Genomic DNA, 20368 nt, shown 5'->3' with positions numbered 1-20368 from the left:
TAAATCAAAGATTGTATCAAGTCCCATGACCAGGGAAATGATCACATGATGTAGACAGAACACACATTGGGAGGGAATGGATTTGAGGTCCAGCAAGACCTTCAGGTGGAGAGATCCAGGAAACATTTACAGATTCCAGCTCAGAGGTTCTTAATTCCCAAGCTAAAGGGACTAGGAAACAAGCTCCCCCCTGGTATTCATCATTGTTTGTACACACATCCACTATGTTTATTTGTTTGAGCAACCAAGTGTACCAGCTAGTCTGCTGGATCCCAGGAGGACAGGAACAGTGTTTCTTTACTCAGTGAGTCTCACATTCTGTTGAGATCCAAACTGTGGAGATCAACACAAATAGCCAGAACATTTGAAAATATGGAAGACACAGCTGATGAGCAGGGACCACTCATGAATAGCATGCTGTGTCACACTCAGTTCAGGTCATGATACAGGGACGAGGGACCTTAAAAGGAAATTGGACACGGGAGCATATAGTGAGGTTCTTCTCTATCCCCTGCCACTGAGAAGTAGGGGGATTGGCTCTTTTGTGCTTTTCTTTCTTTTTTAAAAAAGTTTTGTTTATTTGAGAGATAGAGAGAGTGAGAGAGAGCACAAGTGGGGGGCAGGGAGAAGAAGGAGAAACAGACTCCCTGCTGAGCAGGGAGCCTGATGTGGGTCTCGATCCTAGGACCCTGAGATCATGATCTGAGCCAAAGGCAGATGCTTAACTGACTGAGCCACCCAGGTGCCCCATTTTTTGTGCTTTTCTATTCACCTCCAGTCTATCAATGTGTGTGCATGCATGTGTCAGTGTACACACATGTGGGTGCACACACACACTTCATATAAACACACATACACTCCTATCCATTAGACCTCCATCATGGTTACAAATACCTCCTCTCAGAGAATCAGGAAACTCAGAATGACAACAGCAATGACAGAGTAGATTAAATGAAGTTTCCCACAAATCTCATTACAAAATAATGATTCAGGAGATGAATTTCAACACCATCTTCTTTGGATCATGTGGACTTCTCCCATGCAAAGAAGAATTTCAGAAGGTCCAGTGGGTTGTGAGCTTCTCAGGGTAGAGGTTGTGTCTGATTTACTTCTGAATCCCAAATTCCTGACCATTGTGCATAGACTCCAACCAAGGCACTAAATGAATGTCTGTTTAATTAAATACTTTGTTCATGTGTTGATTCATTTCATCCTTGATCTGGAAGCTCTTGGAAGGCAGGCCCTGTATCTGAAAGTAAATAATAAATAGGTTGGAGATTGGACACCTCCAGGCTAAAAGAGACTTAGAGGTTATCCACTGTCTTCCTTATACTGGGACCTCAGTGAGGGTGAGGCCAGCTCTGTTTTGCTCACATTCTGTCCCTGTCTGTGGCCCAATGGGTGGCACATAGTGTGCTCTCAAAAAATGAGTAACCTATCTAACTCAAACTGTGATCCCACCATGACAAATGGAACTCAATCTCTTGGTCAGCATCACCCCCACCTCACCCTATCCCCACGATAACTGTGCTCTCAGCTCAGAAACCCCCCACATGATGAACCTTTCCCAGGTGTCTTATTATAGTTTAGGGATAAGCTCCTTGAGAGTTGGGACTCTAGTGCCCATCTCACAAAAGCTTTAGATGCCAGTCATTTATTTTAACATACATTTTTAAGTATCTTCTATGTGCCAAACATACAACACATTTTTTCATTTCTTAATGTTCAAACCAATGAATAAAACTATCATTTTAGTAAGGAACACAGCTACTTAGGAAACAAGTGATATTTCAGAGGTTTGTACCAGAGCTAAAATGTACACCAAGCTTCCTGACTATAGGTCTGACTTTCCTGACAGAGGTCTGAATTCCTTAGCCTGTCTACTTCTAACCAAGTCAAGTGTTCGTCATTGTCTTCTAACCAAGTCAAGTATTTGTTGTCTTGACAGCCATCAATGTCCCTATAACTAAAAGAAATTAAGGTAATACAATCTCCTCTTGGGGACAAGCAGATTCAGAGGCCCCACCAAAGGGCAGACCTAGAAAGGATGGGTGGATGGAGAGGATTTTTCCCAATTCAAGGCTCCTGAGCAACCAGCCTGAGGACAGTGGGTACCTAAAGCAGACCTAAGACATAAGCTTGGAGTGTGAGAGGGAATCAGGATGGAATTTTTCCACAATGACAAAAAAAAAAAAAAAATACAAAATGAAACCACCTGTAGCTTAGAACTGAGGTCTCCCAGAGGACATGGAGTCTTTGTGCAGGCACTACTGCCTTGGGGTCCTAAGTTGACTCTCCAGGACCCCAGCCTCAGGAAGGATGTGACTGGAAAAGCCCCTCAGACCCCAGCCCCAGAGGGGTCTGAGGAGCTCCCAAGGCTTCCTGGGAGGCAGGGAATATCAGGAATGACGCAGCAGGTGTCTTATTATGCAAGAGCCACCTCTTTCCCTCCCGGACCCAAGCCTGGGGCCTATAAAAGACCCCAGCTCCAGAATCTCATCTGCCAGAGACCCCAGGGATGAGTTTGTGCTCCTGCCTGTGACCAGGGTGGGTGGGGAGTGGAGTTCAGAGGGGCTCTGAGCAGGACAAGGGAGGAGGTGACAGTTGGGAGGTGAAGAGAGGAACAGAAGGGTGGGGAGGAAGGAGGGTGAGGAAAGAGGGTGACATCTTTGATTCCTGCCACACTGAGCAGGAATAGAATTCATAAGAGGAGAGGATTGTATTGTGGCTGAAGAAGTTATTGTCACTTTGCCACTCTGGAAACTGCCCTAAACTGGACTGAAAGGCAAGTGTGCTGACCTCAGCTAGATTAAGGACTTATCTTTACATTAAGACTTTGGTACTTCAGAGACTTTCAAATATGGCATGCAGGACCGTGAAGGTAGAAACCCTCTGGAGAATGTTCCTTTGCACTCAAGAACACGTATTCTGTTGCAGTAGGATGGAATGCCCTGTATATATCTGTGAAGTCCATCTGATCCAGGGTGTTATTCAAAGCCCTGTTTTCTTGTTGATCTTCTGCTTAGGTGATCTGTCCATTGCTGTGAGTGGGGTTTTGAAGTCCCCTACTGATTATTGTATTATTATCAATGTGTTTCTTTAATTTGGTTATTAATTGGTTTATATAATTGGCTGCTCCCAAGTTAGGAGCATAAATATTTATAATTGTTTGATCGTCTTGTTGGCTACACCCTTTAGGTATGATATAGTGTTCCTCTTCATTCCTTACTACAGTCTTTGGTTTGAAATCTAATTTGTTGGGGTGCCTGGGTGGCTCATTTGGTTAAGCGTCTGCCTTTGGCTCAGGTCATGTTCCCAGCGTCCTGGGAAAGAGCCCTGCATTAGGATCCCTGCTGTGCAGGGAGCCTGCTTCTCCCTCTCCCTCTGCCTGCTTCTCCCCCTGCTTCTGCTCTCTCTCTCTGTCAAATAAATAAAATCTTTTTAAAACATTTAAAAAAACAGATGTTGGTGGGGATGTGGAGAAAGGGGAACCCTCCTACACTGTTGGTGGGAATGCAAGCTGGTGCAGCCACTCTGGAAAACTGTATGGAGGTTCCTCAAAAAGTTGAAAATAGAGCTATATGATCCAGCAATTGCATTACTGGGTATTTACCCCAAAGATAAAAAAGTAGGGATCAGAAAGGGTAAGTGCACCCCAATGTTTATAGCAACAATATCCACAATAGCCAAACTATGGAAAGAGCCAAGATGTCCATCGACAGATGAATGGATAAAGAAGAAGTGGTATATATATACAATGGAATATTATGCAGCCATCAAAAGGAATGAGATCTTGCCATTTGCAATGACGTGGATGGCACTGGAGGGTATTATGCTGAGCGAAATAAGTCAAACAGAGAAAGACATGTATCATATGATCTCACTGATATGAGGAATTCTTAATCGCAGGAAACAAACTGAGGGTTGCTGGACTGGGGGGTGGGGTGGGAGGGATGGGGTGACTGGGTGATAGGCACTGGGGAGGGTATGTGCTCTGGTAAGCGCTGTGAATTGTGCAAGACTGTTGAATCTCAGATCTGTACCTCTGAAACAAATAATGCAATATATGTTAAGGGAAAAAAAAAAGAAGAAGAAGAAGATAGCAGGAGGGGAAGAAAGAAGGGGGGGAAATCAGAGGGGTAGACGAACTATGAGAGATGATGGACTCTGAGAAACAAACTGAAGGCTCTAGAGGGGAGGGGGGGTGGGAGGATGGGTTAGCCTGGTGATGGGTATTGAGGAGGGCACGTCCTGCATGGAGCACTGGGTGTTATGCACAAACAATGAATCATGGAACACTTCATCTAAAACTAATGATGTAATGTATGGGGATTAACTTAACAATAAAAAAAATTGTAAAAAAAAAATTTTTTTAATAAAATCTAATTTGTCTGATATGAGCATTGCTACCCCAGCTTTCTTTTGATGTCCATTAGCATGATACATGGTTCTCCATCTCCTCACTTTCAATCTGGAGGTGTCTTGGGGTCTGAAATGAGTCTCTTGTAGACCGCATATGGATGGGTCTTGCTTTTTTGTCCAATCTGATGCCCTGTGTCTTGATTGGAGCATTTAGCCCATTTACATTCAGAGTAACTATTAAAAGATAGGGATTTAGTGCCATTGTATTACCTGTCAAGTCCATGTTTCTGTATATTGTCTGTTTCTTTCTGGTCTATGTTACCTTTGGCCTCTCTCTTTGGTTACAGGATCCCCTTTAGTATTTCTTGCAGGGATGGTTTAGTAATCACAAATTCTTTTAGTTTCTGTTTGTCCTGGAAGCTCTTTATCTCTCCTTCCATTCTGAATGACAGTCTTGCTGGATAAAGTAGTCTTGACTGTATGTTTTTCTCATTTAGTACCCTGAATATATCATGCCAGCCCTTTCTGGTCTGCCAGGTCTCTGTGGATAGGTCCACTGCCAGTCTAATGTTCCTATCCCTGTATGTTAGGGACCTCTTGTCTTGAGCTGCCTTCATGATTTTCTCTCTATGTCTGAAATTTGCCAGCTTCACTATTATATGTAGGGTTGTTGATCTATTTTTATTGATTTTGAGATGGGTTCTATCTACCTTCGGGACTTGAATGCTTGTTTCCTTGCCTGGATTAGGGAAGTTAGCAGCTATGATTTGTTCAAATATATCTTTTTGTCCCTCTCTCTCTTTCTTCTTTCTCTGGGACCCCAATAATTCTAATAGTGTTTCACTCAAAGACTTCCCTTATAGTTCATTAATTGTTTTTCTCTCTTTTCCTCAGCTTCCTTCCTTTCCATCATTTTGTCTTCTTTGTTACTGACTCTCTCTTCTGCCTCATTTACCCTTGTTGTTAGAGCATCCATCTTAGACTGCATCTCAGCTAAAGCATTTTTAAATTTTGGCCTGATTAGTTTTTTATTTCTGCAGTAAGAGATTCTCTAGTGTATTTTATGCTTTTTTCAAGCCCAGCTAGTAACTTTATAATTGTTCTCCTGAATTCCAGCTCTGACATTCTACTTATATCCATATTGATTAGATCTGTGGCAGAGAGTAATACCTCTGATTCCTTCTTTTGTTGTGAATTTCTCCTTCTCATCATTTTGCCCAGAGAAGAATAGATGAACGAGAGAACAAAATAAAAAATATCAACCATGATCCCAGCAAAATACACACTAGACAAATCTGAATAGGTCAGAAACCAAAAAAGAAAAGAAAAAAAGGGGGTGGGGGGGAGGATATAATCTCAGAGGTGAACAAAACAGGGTGGTCCTCTTGGTCCTGGGTGTATTTTGGTCTGTTTGATATAAGACACTAAATCCCAAAATTGTAAAGAAATATTGTGTATATATATATATGAAATACTGTGAAAGGAAGCCAAAAATGAAGAATATATCTGTAAAATGTAAATGTAAAAATGAAAATTGAAACAAGACTTAAAAACAAAGAGTTGATAAAATGAGAAATTAGTTGAAAAGGTAAAAAAAAGGAAAAAGAAAAAGAAAATTTTAAACTGAGAGACTAAAGCGCCATGAGAAAAGTCCTCGAATTCTGTATACTATTTTCCCTAGTGCAGTTTTTCAGTTCTGAGTGATCCATAAACTTGGTATTCAACTGATGTTCCTGCTGGTCTTCTAGAGGAGGGGCCTGTTGCACTGATTCTCAAGTGTCTTTGCCTGGGTGGAGTTGCACCACGCCTTGCCAGTGGGTCAGGCTCAGCGTAAGTTGATTCAGGTTGCTCTATGTGGCTTTTGTTCCCTGAAGGCTTTTCATGCGGCTTTAGAGGATGAAAAATAAGTTAAAATGGCAGCCCCCCAGACCTGAAAGATCGGGGCCCTCACTCTTCAGCAAACCCTTCAGGGAAAAGCAGTCAATCCCCTTTGATGCACCAAACTCCACAGACTCCTGCACTGCACACCAGCACCAATTCTCCCAGGGCGGGGAAGGTTGGGGGTCTTACCACAGCTTCCCAGCTCACTGGGTCCCTGCCTGGGGAGTGGTTGCCTGATTGTGCATGAACCCGTGCTGTTCCTCCCTGGGGAAGGTACAGGGTCTCCCAGCAGATGTGGCTTGCTGGGTCCCCACTTGGAGAGCAGTTGTGCAATCATGCAGTGGGCTCTCTTCCTGGTTTATGGCAACACCTAGCTGAGAGGCCATTCTGGGGCTCCCTAATTGTAGCTGGCTTCCCCTGCTCAAAAGCTAGGGAACTCTGCTGCACTCAGGCACCCCCATTATTTCTGTGACCCTGGGGATCCTGAGACCACACAGTCCCACCAAGAATTCTGCCCTGCTTGGCCACTTGAGGGATGTCCACCACAAGAGCAGACTTCTAAAAGTTCTGATTTTGCACTCCGCTGCTGTATCATTTTCCAGTAGCTGGCTTATGGATGTTCCCTCCCCTCACGGTTTATCTTCCCATATATCCCCTCAGATTCACATCTCTGCACCTCCTACCTTGCAAAACGTGGTTGCTTTTCTATTTGTAGAATTGCAGCAATTCTTTTCTTAGATCTCAGGTTGAATTCACAGGTGTTCAGAATGATTTGATAGATAACTAGCTGAATTCAAGGGATCAGATGAAATGCTGGTCACCTATTCTTCTGCCATCTTCTCTCTCCCCCCAGGAAATGTCCAATTTAATACAATTTAAACTTTAATCTCAGATCCTCCCCTCCATTTCTGCATAGGCTTTTCTCTTCCCACATAAATTATGCAAAGGCAGGATAAGAGGTTGAGAGTAGGGAGAGTGAAACATCCCCTGTTAACTGGTCCTGCTACCAAACACCGCCTGCTATTGTTGGCTCTCTTGTAGGAGACATGTGACCTGTTGGGATCTTCCAACAGCATGGTGACACAGATTTTGTGTTGACTTATTGTCCTGTGTCCTTAGACAACCCTCCTTAGCAGAGCACTGGCACAACAGCTTAAGCCTGGCTGCCACCCCCTGTGTCCAATTACCCCACCAAACAGTAAGCATGCAGTCTGGCCTCAGGCTGCTGGTTTTCTCTAAACTGCCCATTCTTTTCCTCTTAACACAATAGGAACAGAGAACAGATACAACATGATAGCCTAAAGAAAAATTGAAATGCTCATCTCTCTTTCTTACAGACACCTCTAACCACAGTGAGTGGTCCCTTTGGAGCCTCTTCACTTGGCTATATGCAAAGAGCATCCTCCTCCTTTTACCCATGGGGAGGAGAAGAAAATGCCACAGACCTTTCTCCCAAGATGATGACCTGCTATGTGAAAATTTTTCCCTTTTCCTAGTCTTCTCTTTACATAGGTTAGAATGTAGGTGGGAGACAGGGGCAGTGAAGATAGAAGATGGTAGGGCCAGTCCTGCCACTGCATAGGTAAGTCCCATAGGGCTCTAGCAGTACATGTTGTCTGTGGAAGGGGAGGCACTTTGGTTCCTATCCCCGCTTTGGGAATCTAGCCACAATCCTTATAAAACAATGTGTGTGCCTTCAAAACCCTGTTGGAGCTTGATTCAGAGTCAATCAGCAACATTTTCAGTAGAAATGGGCCTATGCTTATATCCCAAATGGGGTAATTAGGACCCAGAGAGGAACCCAGGGAAAAGTATGCTCAAACTGTAAGTGAAGACAGATTTCTAGGCTCCCTCATTTCACCTTCCTTATAAATTTATAAATCCTCATAGATTTCACAAGATATAGATGGTCTTGGTGATGGGGAAGACTTGAACTAGGAAGGGATTGATTAACAAAAAAAGTTTCAGATGTGCTTGTGTGTGAGGTCCTTGGTTGGTTGATTAGTTTGTCACTGACCCATCTTGGTCAAGATGCACTTCCTGGAATTAAATCTATAATGCTTGATTTTTACTTATAATTCAATATTCCTTTTCATACAGACAACATGGTGGCTGAAAGGAGCATAAAAAATCTGCAATGCTGCAATGCATTTTCCTATTATACCATGTGGCCTAACCAGATGACGAGCTTTTCCAAAGTTTCAATTAGCCAAAGTAGGTTGAGCCCACAGGACTGCAGAGTGTCTGGACTGCCAGGGATGAGCACTCTACTGCCATATTTCACACCTGAGTTGCCCTCACCCTGGAGTCGAGAAGACACTCTTGTCAGTCCAGGACACCTGCCTCTCTGCATCTAATCATCAAGAAGGTGGGCTCTGAAGTGGGGATTATGACTCCTCTTCTCCAGAAAGAAGAGATGGAAGGCAATTGGCATAAAAACAGCAATGTAGGAAGCCAAGGCAGGACTTCGGAAAGTGACCCATAAATCCATTGCATTCTATAAGAACAACTGCATCTAGTGTCTCTGGGATGTTTTAATCCTTTAGTTCTTGACCAATTTATGTGATTTGCATCACACCCTGATTCTTACCCGGCAAACACCCAAGATCACCTGAGTTTGGACTGAAAATAGTCTGTACTTTCATCATCATGGATGATGAAAAAAGACAGTGTCGACTCCTGGAACTATTTGAGCTCTAGATTAGGTTTGCCTCTCACCCCCGCAAAAGAGCTGAATTTCCTCTTTGGGAATGAATATACATCACTGTTGTGTTTGATTCTTGTCCTATTGGCTGGTTACCAACCTCTCTGAAGACAGAGGCTGTGTCTGTCTCTTTCACTGCTAGATCTCTGATGCTGAGTGTGGTGTCTGGCCTATAGCTGATGCCCAACAAATGGTTTTTCAATAAAAAAGCATGGGGATAAATTAATGAGAAAGAGTTCCAGAACATAAAGCAAGTGATGGCTCAGGCTAGATCTCAGTCTTGTGTAATGTAAGACAGGGACACAGATAAGAATTGAGCTGGCAAAAGGCCCAGGGTTCCCCAATGGCACCCTTCCCCTCAGGCTGAGCCCCTCCATTTGCTATATTCTCATGCCCAGCTCCACTGGCAAAGTCGGAATGGCAGTGCAAATAGAGCTATGTTTCTTTCCACTCCCTCTTTTCCTGAGCCACACCACGTAATCCAGCATTCCACAAGTACCGATTTTCATCCTTTGTAATGGTTTCTTTTCATTACAGTGTCTCCATGGCAGGGTGGAATGAGTGAGTGGGAGCTCTTGATAACATAAGGGCAATGTCATTTCCAGCCTAGCTCTGAGGGTAAATCAGAACATAACACCTTGAGGACCCCATTCTGCAGGCCCAGTAGTATGTTCCTAAAAACATGCATGCTTGCCCCAGCCTTTCACCAGCTCCCCATCTGAATTCCTATTCCCTGTTAACAATTCCTCAAAATCCCTGAATAAACTCATGGTATCATAATTATTCAAAGTGGAGCAACAGGCAAATGGGAAGAAGGAACTAACATCCCCTTACATTGTATTTTGTGCCTAAGAAGTATCTGATTCTTTTTTTTTAGATTTTATTTATTTATTTGAGAGAGAGAGAATGAGAGAGAGCACATGAGAGGGGGGAGGGTCAGAGGGAGAAGCAGGCTCCCCGCCGAGCAGGGACTCGATCCAGGGACTCCAGGATCATGACCTGAGCTGAAGGCAGTCGCTTAACCAACTGAGCCACCCAGACGCCCCGAAGTATCCGATTCTATAGTTTTCCATTTACTCTGACCAAAACAATGTTATGTTTAAAATTACAGTATAATTTAAGTTCATGATTATTAGAAACTTAATACCATCTTAATTGTGATGATTTTCTTGGAAACATATAGTATAATAAAAAATTCTTTTCAATTCATGAAGTGGTTTTTCTTTGGAAGCTATAACATATTTTATTATATTACTACAAAGGAATTCAATGATGAATTTATGGCAAATATTAATTTAATTTAAACCAAATGGAAAATAAAATTCAGCTCACATGAATTCACCATATACAAACCTCAGGGATTACCAAAGTTATTCATTAAGTGAAATGCATACAACCCTATCAACATCATTATCAACAAATCTAATAAAATCTTCATCAATTATCAGTATAATATATAGAATTAGATTCAACTCTACACATCCCACAGACAACCATAAAAAGATGTTCTTTGTTTTCCATTAATTGTGATTTCTATTAGCCCCACAGATGAAGGTCACATTTTCACATCATCCTACTCCTCCATCAACATCTATCCTGACACTCTCCTCTCCCACTCACCCACCCCCACACTGTATTCCAGATTCCACGGGTTCTCTTAAGGGCTACAAATTTCAAGCCATGGTCACAGCTTCATTCTTCTGTTTCCAAGATCAATAAGCTTAGCTTAATCAACACCCTTAAAACTCCATGAGGGAATCTACAGAGAAGTGGAGGATTGACCCTCAAAGTGGCCTTTGGCCTAATGTCTTTGCACACAACTGTGCTACATCAGTTAGTACATGGACACTATGTAGTTGTTCAGTTGTCCATCTGTCTTTCTGAGAGACTCTGAGCTAGCCAAGAGCAGTTCTCTTGTCTCCATATTACCGATGCCAACAAGGATATATCCTGAGTGCAAATGTACAAATAAAAGTGGAATGGCAGCTAGTGGGATTGTGCCATGGGTAACTGGACTGTCATTGATATTGCCTGCTTCCTTTTTGTCATTCCTCAAAATATGTCCCTAGAAAAATGAGGAAAGCCTGGTCCTGGGAATATGTGGTACTGTCACCTTGGGTTGAGAAGAAGGACACATACTTGTGCTGCATGTCATAATGCTCAGTATACAGGGGCTCAGGTCCTGGGCTCCTCTGTCCACAATTGCCTGAGGAAGAGCCTTCCGCTTCTACAGAATCAAATAAGTGTCCAGCTTTGGGACAGGCTGAGCTGATAGGGTTGAGCAGATGTGTCTGTGCCTTAGCAAGGAGAGGGAAGCAAGAAGGCAGGATGGAGGTGGCCGAAAGAGACCCAGGGTGGGCAGCAGGGGATATGAAAAACAAGACTGTGAAGAAGAGTCCACAAGCCATGCCAGGGGCTCTGTGATTCAGTGGATCTCAGGATCTCTCTTTTCCTTGTCTTGACAGACACGCCCTCCCTGCCTGCTCACCCAGCTGTGATTTCCATCCTCACACCAGTGCAGAGAGACAAGGGGCAGTGTTGCTGTGTGCACCGAATGCCCACATGGCGGTGCTGTTCACGGGCATCTGCGGGGCCTGCCTGCTGTGGGGAGCATGCAGTGGTCGAGGCTGGCTTTCCCATGCGGCGAGAGCGGTTGGCAGGAAAGACAGCATATTGGCCCACGTAACTCCAGACAGCTTCCATTTCCCTTCTGCTCTTGGTTTGGGGAGCAACTGAGCTGAGGAGAAAGGATGTAGAGCTAAATGAGGAAACACTGGCCTGAAGCTTCTGAAATGACATGCATTTTGTTTTAGTTTTTTTTTTCCCAGACTCCTTGCCTTCCCACACAATGTCCTACCAGCAGAGCCAGCAACAGTGCCAGCCCCCTCCCAAGTGCCTGTCACCCAAGTGCCCCCTGAGCCCAGCACAAAGCTCACCTCCAGCACCCTGTGGGCTGCACTCCAGGCTCTGGGGGAGGCTGCTGCTTGAGCCACTGCAATGGCTGCATGTCCCATGGATGCCCCACTCCTGCCACAGTGGTGGTGGCCACAGCCCGGGGGCTCCAACTGAGGCCCGGGGTCCGGAGACGGTTGCTGACCCAGGTCATGAGATTAAATAAAAACGTTTGAAAAAAGAAAGCTCCAAAATGACTGTAAGCAGCCTCGGGTGGTGCATCTTGTTCCTGTCACCTCTCTCTCTCTCACTGAGCTACTCCTTGAAGATTTCCAGTGTTCTCCCACAAGGGATATCCTGCCGGTCTCCAGGAGCTCAAGGCTCCCTTTCTCCTTCTTTATGTCCCTGTGAAAAAATAAAGCTTTTCTTTCACATTGCAACTTTCATCTAGTGTCTGTGTCTTTGCCCCAGCAGGCCATGCAACACTAGGTGCAGAAGCCTGTCTCAGGAACAGTAACATAGTGGCTTATACCCACTACGAAACCCAACTCACAAGAGCCTTTGGGAGTTTGTACGTTAGGCTCGAGGTGGGTTAGGCAGAGGTATTGGTAAGGACAGATGAATGAAAGCCTGGAGTTTATCTGTGTGACATGATGTGAGATCTGATGTGATGTTGGGAGGCCCAGGGTCTGTTCATGGAGTTCCTGCGAGAACATAGTTCTGGGTTCCCTGACTGAATGACCAAGTGACAGGGACAGGGAATCAGAAGTGGGTAAAGAACAAGGCCAAAGTGGATGGAGGAGAGGAGCAGTAAACCAGCTATCAAATGAAGACGAAGAGAGGAAAGGTTGTAGTGTATAAAAAGTGAAGAGTTTGAAATAGGGACATAGAAGGAAGCTCAACTAAGGGGTTCTAAGTGTGTGGGCCTGGCAGATGCAGGATAGAGAGCTTGGGTCTATGGGGAGGAGTTTGACGAAGAAGAGGAGGGAGTGGGGGCAGAAAAGATGCCCCATGACTGCAGAGTCCTGCTCACATCAGGGTCAAAACACATGAAGACTTTCCCTGATGATTCCTGAATTTTTACCTGACTCAGTTTCAAGAGATTCCCTTTGAGTGGAGGAAAACTTACTTTCTCCCCCTCTTCTGGTCCTGTGGTCCCCATCACATGAAGCACAGGGCTGTTCTCTGGGCAGCAAAGGAGGAGGGAAAAACCCTGGACTGTCTGGGAAGGAGAAGGCGGGTAGTAGAGTGATACAAATGCAATCCACAATCAGATGGTGTTCAAGTGGAGAATATAACTCCACAAGGGGAGAGACAGTGGCATAAATTGGAAGTAACACAGACCTCTGGAAAGCAAAGGAATGAGCTTCATGGGCTGGTTCAGACCCTTGAGAGTGCCATCTTGAAAGCTCAGCCCTAAATATAGCACAGAGGAAAAGAGGAAGAGAAGCACCAGACTGGGACAGGTATTTGCTCCTCTGGTTCCTCCAACCCTGATGCTCTGTGGTCCTCATGACCCACACAACAGGTGCCCCCAGAGCTGTAGCATCAGCTGTGGCCTCCAGAATGTTCTGATGTGCTGTCAGTGGCATTTGTGGGTCCCATAGTGGCTCAGGTAGCAGCTTTCTCCAGAACTGGAACCACAACAGAAAGAAACATAGAGGCAAACTTCTAAAGGATACTTGAAGTTTAAGCAGTTGGGAGGGGCTGACACTGCTGTTGGCTCATCCTGCCAGGACATCTCCGTCCAATGATACTAGAGGAAATAAAGAGTAAAGTAAACCATTGCATCACATTGATATATAAACATAACTGTACATATAACTATAAATCCAGCCCTCTTACACATTTACCACTATTGCAGATCCTTACCTTATAACCTTCAGCCCACAATTTAGGTCATCTAAAGGCAGCAGGGAATACAAAGGGTCTCAGGCAGAGATGACCTGACTCAAGGTGATTACTGATCATCCCCCAAATTTTCTTTCTTCCTCCTTTGATTTAGTTATATTGAGGAGTGGAGAGTGGTGACAGTGATAGGTTATAATCTTAGTAACAGATCTTCAAACTCTCCAGCCTGGGTCTTCAACATTTCCTCATTAGATGCCCAGATTTTTTTTTTTTTTTCTGTTAGAAGGAAGAAAGGAAGTCCCTATATGGCCCAAATATCTGGCCCTTACCTTCAGGACTTTCGGAAGCTAGTTCATTCATTCATTCATTCATTCCTCCTTCCTTCCTTCATTCAAACATGCAGTGAGTGAACATTTCAGAAATGTATAAGACACAGTTCCCATCCTTAACAATCTTGCAGTGTAGGGCATCTGGGTGGCTCAGATGGTTCAGCGTCTGCTCGGCTCAGGTCATAATCCTAGGGTCCTGGGATTGAGTCCCGCTTCGGGCTCCCTGCTCCGGGGGAGCCTGCTTCTCCCTCTGCCTCTCTCTCTGTCTCTGTCTCTTATGAGTAAATAAATAAAATCTTAAAAAAAAAAGAATCTTGCAGTGTAGCAGGCATCGTATAGACAAGTAATGAAGTTATTATGAGCTAAAATGATACCTGCTATAATGTAAGTGTGTGAGAAGTCCAGGGGACTTATGTCATAGTGTATGGCTATCAATTCCCCGTTGCCCTGATGGGAGTGAGGTGTCCAGATGTTGTCATTGGTTTCACTTGTGGGTGGTGAGTGAGGTCTTCATCCTTCAAAATGGCTTTTGAGTATAGGGTAGAAGCTGAGATGTCTTGCAATGGCCCAGCTAAGGTGATTAAAAAGAGCACAGCAGTCCCAAGAGTCAGGAGTACCTGGGCCAGAAGTTTCTTGGAAGAAGGAAGAAATAAAGCTGCCATCTGAGGGAAGATGAATCTGAAAGGGAAACAAACTAAGATAATGGGAGGAGGACAGTGTGCTAGCTAAGAACATGGACATTGGAGTCAGATATCCCCACACCCCTTCTCTTTTAAATAGCAAGATAAAGCTGGAAATAAAGCAAGAAAAAAAACAAAGCTAAAAATTTAGTAGGCAAAATGAACCAGAGATATTAGAATTAAAATCAGAGCCAGAGATTAGCAGTCTACACCTGCTGAGGGGACAAGACTTGCAAATCTAAGGATGTTGTTTGACTGTGTTATTGATCAAAGAGATATAGAAGTGGGTCACAGATAAGGATGCTCATGTCATGTTGGCCAGAAAGCTTTGGGGGAAAAGGGAAATGAGATCTGAATGCATTTGATGGAAATAATAACAATGTGACTGGTAATAGAGGTGACTGATTTCATTTCACCAGTGTTTCTGGTAGATATGTATTAGTTGTGTAATATTTTTCCACTGTTATTTTATTTTAATCTCCTAGAATGGAATAATAATTTAATATAATATAGGTAAAAAACCTTTGGTATCTTTGACAAGACATTACTGTTGCAGGAAGGATTCTGGACATTCTAGTTACAGCAAGGCCACAAGAGCAGTCATCCTCCTCAAAGCTTGAGTATGTTATAACTATGGCCAAAATCTGAGCTCTTCAAAAACACTGTGGGAACACAAATTTACACTGGGACTTCAGTAGTAAGTAGTGTGAACTAGAGAGAGGATGAGGATAGTGTTCAGTATCTTCAAACTTTTCCCAAAATTCTTTGACACATCTCTCATTGAGAGATGGGGACTATGTTCTCCCTTTTTGAATCTAGGCAGGCTTATGACGGCTTTAACCCATTGAATATAGTAGAAATGGTGCCATGTGACTTCTGCATGACCAAAGGTCATGCAGATCCCACCTAATACTCTTGGGAGGTTTTCTCTAAGGGACACTAGGTGTCCCTACCATGTCAGAGAGGCCAGGTGTAGGTGCCAGCCGTAGAGCCCTCAGCTGACAGCCAGCATCAGTGGCTAGCCATCTGAGTGAGCCTTCTTGGGTGTCCAGCCCAATCAAATCTTCAGGTGAGCACAGTTCCAGTGGACATCTGGCTACAAACACATGAAAGACTCAAAGAAGAATTGCCCAGCTGACCCATTCCTGAATTCCTGACCCAGCAGACTTGGTGTCGATGAGCCCCCACTTTCTAGATGGCTGGGTTTTTTTGCAGCAACTTCACATAGATGAAGATATGAGGATTTTTTCTGGGGTCTGTTTTATAAGGGCACTAATCCCACATGACTTAATCATCTCCCAAATGCCCCACCACCTGATACCATCACCTTGGGGGTTAGGACTTCAACATATCAGTTTGGGGGAGACATAAATATTCAGACCATAGCACAATTGGATGCAGGCTAAGCAAATATAAGTCCCTGCCTGGAAAGTGCCCACTCAGATGTCTGCTCCAAGTGAGTAGGAACTTTGTTTTGTTCCCATTGTATCCCCACTGCCTCAAATGGCAGGTGGCACATAAGATATGCTCAACAAGTATTTGTGTTGTGAATGACTGAAAAATGAATTGATGGATCTCAGGATGGCTTGATGCAGCCCTAACCAAATCTAGAGAATGTATTTTTCCTCCAGCTACTGGACCTCACCTGCTGGAAACAATGTTTAGTGTCAGAACCATGCCTGATTACTCCTGACTTCTTGTGACTGCCCTGGTGTTTCATATCTGAACTACATTCATTGACCCTGATTCTTTCATTATTCAACCAGATTAGGTATACCAATAGCCAGAATCCTTAGAAGCTTCTGAACCCCAAACCTTGTTGTTTAGCTCTTCATATTAAATGACAATAAAAACTAACATTTAAGTAGTGTTCTGCATCCTTTACATATATTAACATAAACCAGTCAACACACCAAGTGCAATATTATTATCCCCATTTTTTGGTTGAGGAGACTGAGACACAGAGAGGTTAAGTCATTTGCTGAGCTCTTAAGTTACAGGGCTGGGATTCGAACCTAAGCACTCTGGATTCTTACCACACCACTCCCCAGTTGTTGATGTGCAGCCAGAATTTGATGGATGAATCTGTTGCCAGCCACCTGAAATATATATGGTTCCTGTGGAATTGAGGCCAAGCAGCACAGACTTATCAATATTTGTTGCTTTGATTGCACATAGTTGAACGTGGGGCTTACATGTTTTCAACAGAGGACAGCAAATGCTTTGCACAGAATTTGCCCATGTTTTTTCCTTTTTTCTGTTATGTATTTTAACTTTGATGTTTAAAGAACGTTTCAAATATCCAAGGGCAAGTAGCCAACCATGTTCATTTCAAAGCCTGGCTTAAATATAAGCCCCACATCTGTAGCCACCACCTCAGGGAATTCTGTCTAAGCAAGGTGAGTGATTGCAGTGACAGAATAGATTTGGGTTCATTTTGACACTTTTTATTCCAGTTTCTTAAAAAACTATGTGTCTAAGAATATTGGAGCAAAACTAATTTTCTAATTCTTACTTTTTAAAAAATGAAATGACAAAAATTTGTTTTATCCAGTTGAATTCCCAAAGTATCAGATGGGTTTTGTCCTCTGTCTGGAACTACCATGCTCAAACTCTGATTTCTCTCAAAATTTTCAACTTTGCCTGTAGCCACAGTTACATGTCTTTTCATGTTTTTGAAGTCATTTCAAGAGCCATCATGGCTTGGGTGTAACAGACCTCTATTGTTCTGTATCAATATTTCAAAAATATAGTGATCCAAGTGAAACAGCATGCTTGGCTCTCATCGAGAATGACCATTTCAGTGTCCACAACAGCTAAACTGTGGAAAGAGCCAAGATGTTCATCGACAGACGAATGGATAAAGAAGATGTGGTATATATACACAATGGAATATTATGCACCCATCAAAAAGAATGAAATCTTGCCATTTGCAATGACGTGGATGGAACTGGAGGGTGTTATGCTGAGTGAAATAAGTCAATCAGAGAAAGACATGTATCATATGACCTCACTGATATGAGGAATTCTTAATCTCAGGAAACAAACTGAGGGTTGCTGGAGTGGTGGGGGGTGGGAGGGATGGGGTGGCTGGGTGATAGGTATTGGAGAGGGTATGTGCTATTGTGAGCGCTGTGAATTGTGCAAGACTGTTGAATCACAGACCTGTACCTCTGAAACAAATAATACATTATATGTTAAAAAGAAGAAGAAGAAGATAGCAGGAGGGGAAGAATGAAGGGGGGGGAAATCGGAGGGGGAGACGAACCATGAGAGCCCATGGACTCTGAAAAACAAACTGAGGGTTCTAGAGGGGAGGGGATGGGAGGATGGGTTAGCATGGTGATGGGTATTAAAGAGGGCACATTCTGCATAGAGCACTGGGTGTTATATGCAAACAATGAATCATGGAACACTACATCAACAACTAATGATGTAATGTGTGGTGATTAACATAACATAATTTAAAAAAAAAAGAATGACCATTTCAGTTTGGCATATAGATAAATGTTATCCTATTCCAAAGTTGGGGTAGGAGCTCTCCCACTTGGGACCCCATGTAACTTATGGCTATGTCTCTTTGATGTTGTTGACATTGAAAAGTAGCATTCAACAGCCAAAAAATAAGGAAAATCCGTTCCAGTCTACCTGAGATCTCTTGAAAGAAATTTACAGGTGTCCATTCTGTAACCCTCTGGGACATTTCCCATGTTATCTTTTTTCTGTTTTCTCAGAGCTTAGAGCCCCTCACCTGCTGAACGCCCCAGGCATTCTCTCAGGGAAAACCTTCAACTCCAGGTTTTGGAATTTATTAACTTTGCAGCTCACCTCTCTCTCTCAAACTCATCGTTCGGAGGTTAACTTGATCTTCTTCCCTCAGACCTTCCTTTCTGCCTCCTCTTTGGTCTCATTTTTCTTAATTTCTGGTCCTCTATAATACCCTCAACAGAGATGGGGATTCCAGTATCAGATGGTCCCTCTCCACCACATCACACAAGAGTTTTAGGAACCCTGGAGTGGCTCAGCCGGTTAAGTGTCTGCCTTCGCCTCAGGTCATGATCCTGGGGTCCTGGGATTAAGCCCCACATCAGGCTCCCTGCTCAGTGGGGAGCCTGCTTCTCCCTCTGCCTGCCACTCCCCCTGCTTGTGCTCCCTCTCTCTGATAGATAAATAAATAAATAAATAAATAAATAAATAAATAAATAAATAAATCTTTTAAAAAAAAGAAGAGTCAGGTTTTTACCTAGCAACCCCTCTCCACACCCCCACCCTGAAGTTTCTAGGGCCACTCTGTGTGAGACCTTAACTTCCTAGTCCCACACTAGGATTAGTCCTGGTGCTGGCATGCTGACATACTCAGAACATCCCACAGGAATTCAGGCAGGGAACTCACTGAGTACCCTTGAGCAGGGCAGTCAAAGGAGAAGCAGTTGGTGTGACAAGAAGCTTTATTTTTCTAGCTGGTCAGACACAGGTAGTGATACTGTGAGGCACAAAGAAGGGGAGACCGTGGGCTCCTGGAAAAGACATACAAACAGAGCCTTCTGCAGAGAGCTCACCCTCCTTCCCACATCCACGAACATTTAATCTGCTCAGCCAGGAAAGGGAGATAGGGGGATATAGGGAAGACTGCATTACACGGGGCTTTTCCAGGCATTTTAGATTTCCATTTCCTCTCAAATCACTTGTCTCAGCATCAGGATCCCGGGTCAGCAACAGTCCCTGGAGCCATGGCCACACCCAGAGCCCCCAGACTGCCGCCCACTGCCACTGTCACAGGTGTCAGAGCTGTGGAGCCAGCATCTGTGGGATCTGTGGTGCCTGTGGTGGCTCAGGCAGCAGCTGTCCCCGGAGCCAGGAGCACAGCCAGCAGGGGCTGGCAGGGAGCACTGTGCTGGACTCTTTGGGGGGCACTTGGGCGATGAGGGGCACTTGGGAGGGGGCTGGCACTGCTGCTGGCTCTGCTGGCAGGACATCTCTGCAGGAGTTTGACCTTCAACAAATAGAAGAAACTTTATGAGCACAGAAGCTTCAGGCAAAGTCCCCTCCCTGTGGATTTTGTCAAACATTTGTCTCCATGACCAAGCTGCTTTCTAGGCCAAGCTCTGTGGGACAGAAATGGGGACAGGGAGGAGACACATGCACTTGGATGCCAGATGGATCTGTGTGCACCTCTGACAACATACTCAGAACAAGAATAGAAGGAATCCTGAAGACCTGTGGCTTTGGGGGTTCACAGCCTCCTGACAGGTGCCTCAGTGACTCTTTCCTCACCGTCATGCCCCTTCACCATTGCTGCCCACTGTCTGGGCCCCTTTCTGTTGGTTCTGTTCAGATCTGGGCTTTTCTTCCCAACACTCTCAGCTGAGGGGATACTCACGGGATGCTGAGGAGGCAGGACAAGGCTGTTCCTGAGGATGCTGTGGATGAGGAGCCCAGGGCAGGAGCCCTTTTATCCTGTGCAGGGGCAGGAGGAGGGAGGGTTGTGATGCAGGGCCAGAGTATGCTGCTGCTTTCACAACCAGGGGAGGTGACAACTTGGCACACTCCCAAGACTAGGCTTTCAGCCTTTTTCCCAGGCACTTGCATATGTCTAATGGATGAGTTTCAACCAGGAAACATGACTGTCCACATATAACCCCTTGAGGCCTACTGGGAACCTAACACCC

At 44.3% G+C, this 20368-nt stretch overlaps 1 protein-coding gene across 1 annotated transcript; it reads right to left on the bottom strand.

Moving 5' to 3' along the window:
- Positions 1–19302: 19302 nt before the first annotated feature.
- LOC123858238 (late cornified envelope protein 3C-like) lies at positions 19303–19675 on the bottom strand. The gene has a single exon (XM_045895341.2). It carries the CDS (start codon positions 19673–19675, stop codon positions 19409–19411), a length of 267 nt encoding a protein of 88 aa, XP_045751297.1. The 3' UTR covers positions 19303–19408.
- Positions 19676–20368: the final 693 nt, after the last annotated feature.

Source organism: Mirounga angustirostris, unplaced genomic scaffold (genome assembly GCF_029215605.1).
Source record: "Mirounga angustirostris isolate CCGP_5_RB_7025 unplaced genomic scaffold, mMirAng1.0.hap1 SCAF_4, whole genome shotgun sequence".
In the NCBI taxonomy this organism is placed as follows: domain Eukaryota; kingdom Metazoa; phylum Chordata; class Mammalia; order Carnivora; family Phocidae; genus Mirounga; species Mirounga angustirostris.
This window is presented reverse-complemented; position numbering and strand designations above follow the sequence as displayed.

Excerpts from the sequence above, each read along its gene's own strand:
- LOC123858238 (XM_045895341.2), bottom strand. The coding sequence starts at position 19,675 with ATGTCCTGCCAGCAGAGCCAGCAGCAGTGCCAGCCCCCTCCCAAGTGC.